Genomic DNA, 8,003 nt, shown 5'->3' with positions numbered 1-8,003 from the left:
TAAATAGTACAGTGACTTATTTGTACTTTATCACTATAATTTACGAATTTCTTTGAAGTTGTCGATTTAACCTTTTGAGAGAAGAGGTTCTATAGCCCTTCCTTACCGTTACATTGCCTATGGTAAATGTTCAGTTGATATTAAATGCATGCCCTTTATTACCTCTATGTGACAATATAATTGTAGTGATTAGTGGGGTGTCCAATCATATTTTGCAATGGCTTTTAATATCCTCTTCGCTTGGTTGGATCATTTGAACTAGGTTGACGCCTCCAGGGTGTCTTTGAAAACCTTAGAAATTATTTTTTAAATTTTCAGTGTTTAATAAAAAGTGAAAAATATGAGTTAAAGAAAAATAGGTGTTTGATAAAATAAAAAAACTTATTTCATTTTTTTAGAACGGGACTTTTCATTTTTTTGAAAAGTTATTTTTCAATTTACATACCAACACATCACACCACCACCATTACTATTGGTTTACCACTACCACCAATATCACCAGTACCAACCAGCATCACCACCACTATACTGCCACCACAATCACTACCACCGTTACCGCTATTGTATCACCACCGCAACCACTGCCACCACAACATTACGTACCCCACCACTATCATCACCAGTTGACTAATAATTCACAAAGAGGAATTAAAAAAAATTATTGTTTTAAGTTTTATAAATAATGTTACGTGACAATGCATCGTGAAAAACTGAAAATAAATTTGTTGATGTTTCCTATTTCATATGTTTGTTTCTTGTAACTGTACTATTAGCATTTTTATGTCCATAGGAATTGCACCAAACATTTACTGCAACTTGACATTGACTCCTTATTTTCCGTAGTTTCTACTTTCTATAAATTCAATAAATATAAATACGGAGTATAATATAAGGGAGAAAGAAAGCGAAAGATAAGAGGCCTTTGAAATGCTCTTCATAAAAGGATTTTGGGGCCAAATAATACTACCCCCCCCCCCCCCCAAAAAAAAATGTATTTGCCTATTTGTATGGGCCTTGAATTGTAACCAAATGTATTTATTTATTAAATCATATTTCTTATTTTTAAAATAGTCTAAATTCAATAATTATTTATTATTTTATTTTTCGATTCTGAATCGTAACCAAAACCATTTTAACTATTTCAATTCGGTTGCTACAGTGTCTGGTTAGATTCAAACCGAACTGTGGTTATCCATACATATAAACAATAATTTGTTGGAGAAGAAAAAAATAAATAAAATACTTATTGTTGAAAGTAAAAATATTTATCTAACATAAAATGAAAAAAAGTCGTAACTTTTAACATAACTGAGGGAGTAAATGTGGATATATGAATAACTCAGAAGGGAAAAAATGCTATAACTATATAACTCAGAGGACAAAAGTTGAATTTTCCCATTCCAAAAATGCTTGGACTAGTTATGAGAAGAATCTGAAATCAAAGACCACTGCAAATTCTTGATTCCAAGATAAACTAAGCAAAAATATAGTTTATAAAAGATTAAAAATAAAATAATAAAGTGAAGGAATATAGTGTCATGACATCAATGGAAATCCCTTATGCAGTCCATTAGAAGTGGCTGATTCCACCTTTGTCCTATATGCTTCTTTCTCTTTTTGTTCTTAAACATATCCTCATATATCACACAAAAAAATTAAACATTAAAAACAATAACAAAGTTATCTTTAGTTGTATATCCTTGTAGTTGATATTCAAAGGTTCACATTCCACTGTTGAGATTAAGTGGAATATGCCGACTTGATTTAATCTCATTAATTTATGATAAGATCGATTAATTAATGAATGATTTATGAAAATAAATCAAACCATGCCAGTAAAGTTATATCTTATTCCTATAAAATTTGTTTGGCAAAAATTATATGCAACAAAATTTTTCAAAAAGGAATAAAGGTCAAACCATTTTTAACACTATCTTTACTCTTCTTTTATTTATTTATTTATTTGAAAATAATAAGGTTCAGCTCTAAAATATACACAAATTTTAAAAAGTTATGTATAATTATAAATAAAAATAAGATGGATAAATAGAAAAATTACAATAACAATACTAGACTACAACATTGGGGTTTTCCCAATTTGAACTAGCAGCACTATTTGTCAATTTGTGAAGTAGCTTGTAGCTCAATGACACTTCTGTGACGTTTTTTGTGTTTCAATAGGTAGAGAAAGTATGTATAAATAAATACTACATTGTAATAAAATTAGCAGTACTAAACAAAATAATTATACTATTTTTTTAAAAAGAATTGCATTTGGTAAGAAATACGAGTTAAAAAAAAAAAAAACTCTTGATTTCAAACGACAATTTTTATAGAACATTTAAAATAAAAAAATATCAATTATCAATTTTTTTGCTTTTACTTCAAATATTTTTACACATTGGGAATGTTTGGTAATAGCTGTTAATTGATTGTGTTAGTGATTTTGACTAGTTGATAGCATTAGCTAATTGTAGAAAGATGTTTGATAAATTGAATATTAGCTGATAGTTGATTTGATTTTATCAAAAAATTGATTGAAAAAATTACTTTGAATAACTTTTGAAATTTTAGTATTTTATTAAACAATAAATTGTTACAAAAAGCTAATTAATCAAATACTTGTTATTTAACTAAATCAAATAACTACTTATGATCAAATAAATTAAAAGTAACTAATAAACTAACTATATTACCAAACATGATCATTATATTAAACCTTTCTATCTAGTTGTATATCCATAGATTAACTTACTCAATTAATTATTTTACAAATGCTTTTAATATGAATCGCTCATCTTAAACCCTTTCGGCTTTTAATTTTAGTTTTAGATTTTATTTATTTATTTATTTATTGTTTAAGGTCAGTTTGGAGATTGCATAAGAGGGCTCTGTTGGCCACAAAATTTGACTACCGGTGTTCCACCTTTCCTCTCACTCTCAAAAACGATAATCACACACTCACGTTTCTCACAAACTCATACTAAATATGCATTTCTTCTAGTTCTAGCTCCTTTACTCTTGGCTTGTCGTTATTGTAAAGCTGAGTTTCGTAAGCAGATCAGGTAAAAGATTTGAAAAGAAAAAAAAAGCTGAGTTTGAGAGGTTCTTTTGGTTATTGGAGTTTGATTTGAGTGAAAGAAATGGCTCTGCATTTGCTGTTGCCTCCTGAAATCAAGGCCATCTCTTTCTTGGACTCCTCCAAGACTAAATCTCTCAAGCCCAAAGGTTCTTCTCTCCCACTCCTCTTCCGCATTAAAGTCATATATTGCTGCTTCTGTAATCTGAATATGCTAGTTGAATTCTGGTAAAGTTTGCAGCTTTATGTAATGTATTAGTTATGGGCATGGTTGGATTGCATGTTCATGGTTATATTTTGAAGGAAAAATTGAATCTTTTTGGTTTATTGTATGGATTGGTTCAGGGTGGGTGGTTAAATTTCTTTAATGTTTTTAGAGAAGAAAAAAGTAATTTGGGTTTCAAACTCCCTTCTGAATAGAGTTAATTTAGAATCTTTTTCTACAGTTTTGACATGTGGTAGTTGTCAAACTGAATCTTTTGGTTGCCTGGGTTCCCAGTTTGGTGGGAATCTTATAAGATTGTGTTTCTATATTTATTCTGAATAGCACTATGAATGATTTGGGGATTAAAGTTTTTTTGTCTCTGCTAATTTTTAGTATTTTGTTTAGGTGGGTTTGCAATCAAGAGAAAGGATTGTGGTGGAAAATTTGCAAAGAGATCAATTCAGTGTGCTGCACAGCCACCTCCTCCTGCCTGGCCAGGAAGGGCTGTGGTTGAACCAAGCCAAAAGAGTTGGGATGGTCCAAAGCCTATTTCAATTCTCGGGTCGACTGGTTCTATTGGAACTCAGGTAAAGTTTCCATTTTTCGACGCTAGGGGCTTGCGTTTTGATTGGATCATGACAAACAGGTTTATACAACTTATTATACTTTAAGAAAGTTTGTGATGTAACTTTTTCCATAAGTTTATGTTCTGTGATACATCTATCTGTGTTTATGATGCAGTGTAAGTTAATCTTGTCTCTTGAACTTGGCAAAATGGACTTTAGCCAAGATTCCACTATGCAATATTGTTTATTCTTACTTTTCTTGTTAGTGAAAATATATATGTATTATGCTTTCTTTAGATGGTGACATTTTTATTGTATTATTATATTTCCTTGATGGCTACAATGTTTAAGTTTATGCTCTGCAGACGCTGGATATAGTTGCGGAGAATCCAGACAAATTTAGAGTTGTTGCACTTGCAGCTGGGTCAAATGTGGCTCTTCTTGCTGACCAGGTCAGTAAGCATAGTATGAATGGGGTGAATTGACCCCACTCAACTTACTAAAAACTTTCATGCATATGTAATGTATGTAGGAACTAAGTATTTAATTGATTGAAGTTGTAAAATGATATCACATAGAAATATAAAAAAATGAAGCAATGTCATAAGAATTTATCTATTACTTAGTTCGTTAAAAGGTTGTTTGACCATATAAAGGTGTGGTAGACAGTGTTAGGATCACGCGCTGGACTTGACCCTTCACCTGGTGCTGGACTTGACCCTTCACTGACCTCCGCCCAACACATGGCCTAGGATCTTGGCAAAGAATTGTCGAACCATATAAAGGTGGCAACCTTGTTTGAGTCGTCTTGGCCAATGATCTGCCTTGTGGCCTAGTAATGTCAGCTGACAATTCATGGGTGAATCTTTAGTATGCTTTTAGTAATGTTGTTAAAGGGATTCATCTTTTACTCTTTGAAATATAGCCTTGAGTACATAATGCTTGCGAAGTTCTTTAACCACATGACAACTCTTGTTGCTTTTTACCACCAAATTTGTTTTGTAATGTTTATTTTTCCAATAATTATCTTTGCTTTTTAAGCAATAATATCATAATACGAATTTCCACCTAGGATTGGGGAATGTAGAATTTTGGTGCTGATGTTTCTTTAAAGTTGCATAAGAAAAGACACTTTAAAGTGCTGGCTATAAGTCAAGAGTGAATTGGTTTGCTGTTTATGCAAAATGCATGTTGAAAAACGTGGTTGTATAAGTGAATTTAGGACTTGTTATTGCATAAACTTTAAAAGGAAATGAAAACTAAATTTAACCATATCAAATGCAGGTCAAAACATTCAGACCAAAGTTAGTTTCTGTTCAACATGAATCATTGGTTGAAGAACTCAAAGAAGCTTTGTCTGGTCTGGAAGACAAACCTGAAATTATTCCTGGAGATCAGGGTATTATCGAGGTTAATTAGGATCCATGTCCTCATATATTATTTTACTAGAGAAGTTTCGTTTTTCCTTTGTTCATAATTTTTCTAAATATCTATATTAGGTTGCCCGGCATCCAGAAGCTGTCACTGTTGTAACTGGAATAGTTGGCTGTGCAGGGCTTAAGGTAATCTAACAAGTCTTTTTTTCGCCTTTTATGGAATCCTTTAACTATTCCCCGTGACGTAAAAGCCCCCGGGGCATAGCTCAATGGTCGAAAGCCCGAGTGTGGGTGACCTGAAACCCATGACAATTCTATTAGGATGTGTTTTTTTTTTTTTTTTTTCGTGAAATCTGTCGCCAGTTTAACAAGCTCATTCAAATTTTTATGTGATCTAATTTGCTAGCCTACAGTGGCTGCTATAGAAGCCGGGATAGACATTGCCTTGGCCAATAAAGAGACACTAATTGCTGGCGGTCCATTTGTCCTTCCTCTTGCTCAAAAGCATAACGTGAAGATTCTTCCCGCTGATTCAGAACATTCTGCCATATTCCAGGTACAATCTAATAGCTATTAGGAGCTTTATATATACTGAATATATCCGAGTTTGATGCTACAAATTGCTATTCTAAAGGTTAATAATGTGCGATATTGGTATTCCATGTCAGTGTATTCAAGGCTTGCCCGAGGGTGCTCTCAGGCGTATTATTCTAACAGCTTCGGGAGGGGCTTTCAGGTCAGAACCATGGATTCAGATAGATATAGGAATACAACTTAAAAGAAACTATTTGCGAGTCTTAATTAGAATAAATAAATTACTATTTACTTATGGATTCTTGCGTTACTCTCGTCACTCCTCCCCACTTTCGAATGATCTTTTATCCTCTCACAACAAGAAAACATCGTTGTTACATCGTTGAAAGTGTTTTGCATATGTTTGCAAACCCAGGCTTGATGTTCTTTTATGCTGTCAATGATAGAGATTTGCCCGTTGAAAAGCTGAAAGACGTAAAAGTAGCTGATGCTTTGAAGCATCCTAATTGGTCGATGGGAAAAAAGATTACTGTTGATTCTGCCACCCTATTCAATAAGGTAAAAACTGTTTTGTTACTTTACGTCTTAATTAGCTTCTTCCAATTGTTATTTCTCTTGGATCAGTTGCCTCGTATCTATAATCGATTCTAATTGCACCGTGAAATCGTGAATCTACAGGGTCTAGAAGTTATTGAAGCTCATTATCTTTTTGGGGCCGAGTATGATGACATTGAAATTGTGATTCATCCGCAATCCATCATACATTCCATGATCGAAACAAAGGTCGTATGGCAGACAATGCAACAATCGCTTGTTCGCTTGTAAATACTGACAGCACGCCATCTAACGGGATTTTCTTCTTCCTGCAGGATTCGTCTGTTTTGGCACAATTGGGGTGGCCCGATATGCGTATTCCTATCCTTTACACAATGTCCTGGCCGGATAGAATTTATTGTTCTGAGATCACTTGGCCACGCCTCGATTTGTGCAAGTATGAAACTCTTTTTATTTCCTTATAATGGATATGAATTTGCTTAAAGATCTATGCTTGTTTGATTCAAAGTTCTTGAGCTATGTAAATACTATTTCTACGATTTTCTCCCTTTCTTCTTGAATAACAATAATTTTACGATTTTTAGGCTTGGGTCGTTGACGTTTAAGGCCCCTGACAAAGTAAAATACCCATCCATGGATCTCGCTTATGCTGCTGGACGGGCAGGAGGGACCATGACGGGAGTTCTCAGTGCAGCAAATGAAAAAGCGGTTGAATTATTTATCGACGAGAAGTATGTACTTCCTATCCTTATTGCATAAAGAACGTATTCTTTTTCCTTAACATCTGTAGCTTGATTTCTTGGCATTTTGGTTACCCCTAACCCGCAAAACTTTCCTTCTTTACCTGCCAAACATGCAACAATGAAGTTCGTTTTTTTTTTTTTGCCTTCCAGAATTAGCTACCTGGACATTTTCAAGGTTGTTGAGCTAACCTGTGATAAGCATCAGGAAGAGTTGGTGGCCTCGCCTTCCTTGGAGGAAATCGTACATTATGATTTATGGGCTCGGGATTACGCTGCCAGTTTGAAAACCTCTAGCGGCTTGAGCCCAGCGCTCGTATAACCAGCTGGCCGGGAGCGCTATTGGTCGGAGGAGCAAAGCCATCACGTTACCGGCGAAGGCGAGTTTCCGGGGAAAAGTGAAAGGGGAATGGGAGGGCAGCAGGAGACAGGCAAATGTATCACATTTGAAATAAACATAATGTATGTTTCTGTGAGCATTTGTAATGATACTTCATTATGAGCTGCAAAGCCTGGTAATGGTATAAATTTATGATTCATTTGTCCTGTGCCTATATAGAGCTGTTTCCTTTTTGGTAACATGACTTGCCCGCATTTTGAAGGCAATTTATATCCTACACCACGGCGCGCGTTGCACTATGCGCCTAGATGCAAAACGACGTCGTTTTAATTTTTAATTTTTTTTTTTTTTGTTGAAATTTCGCGCCCCAGTGAATGACAGTAGTTTTTTCTTTAAAAAAATAACCCGTTGTTCAAGAATGTACATAATGTTATACTAGAATACACATAATTGTATACATGAATGTACATAATTATATAACAAAATACACATACTCTTTTTAAAAGATAATACACATAATCTAACATAATACATAATAAACATAAACTTTTAACATAATACACATCAACTATTAACATAATACACACAAATTTTCTGATTCGGATGTA

At 33.8% G+C, this 8,003-nt stretch overlaps 1 protein-coding gene across 1 annotated transcript; it reads left to right on the top strand.

Annotated features, from left to right (window-relative positions):
• Positions 1–2,894: 2,894 nt before the first annotated feature.
• LOC109150873 (1-deoxy-D-xylulose 5-phosphate reductoisomerase, chloroplastic) lies at positions 2,895–7,609 on the top strand. Its single transcript, XM_019298856.1, has 12 exons — positions 2,895–3,228; positions 3,690–3,871; positions 4,216–4,302; positions 5,135–5,260; positions 5,350–5,412; positions 5,633–5,782; positions 5,895–5,962; positions 6,207–6,318; positions 6,439–6,543; positions 6,630–6,751; positions 6,900–7,046; positions 7,209–7,609. The coding sequence occupies exons 1-12, from the start codon at positions 3,144–3,146 to the stop codon at positions 7,375–7,377; spliced, it is 1,416 nt and encodes a 471-aa protein (XP_019154401.1). The 5' UTR covers positions 2,895–3,143; the 3' UTR covers positions 7,378–7,609.
• The last annotated feature ends 394 nt before the right edge of the window (positions 7,610–8,003 follow it).

This window comes from Ipomoea nil, unplaced genomic scaffold (genome assembly GCF_001879475.1).
Source record: "Ipomoea nil cultivar Tokyo-kokei standard unplaced genomic scaffold, Asagao_1.1 scaffold2280, whole genome shotgun sequence".
In the NCBI taxonomy this organism is placed as follows: domain Eukaryota; kingdom Viridiplantae; phylum Streptophyta; class Magnoliopsida; order Solanales; family Convolvulaceae; genus Ipomoea; species Ipomoea nil.
Note: the sequence above shows the minus strand (reverse complement) of the source record. Positions and strands in the feature narration are given on the sequence as shown.

Coding starts and splice junctions, on each gene's coding strand:
- LOC109150873 (XM_019298856.1), top strand. CDS start 3,144: ATGGCTCTGCATTTGCTGTTGCCTCCTGAAATCAAGGCCATCTCTTTC. Junction 3,872..4,215: donor CTGGTTCTATTGGAACTCAG/GTAAAGTTTCCA, acceptor TATGCTCTGCAG/ACGCTGGATATAGTTGCGGA. Junction 6,544..6,629: donor ATTCCATGATCGAAACAAAG/GTCGTATGGCAG, acceptor TTCTTCCTGCAG/GATTCGTCTGTTTTGGCACA.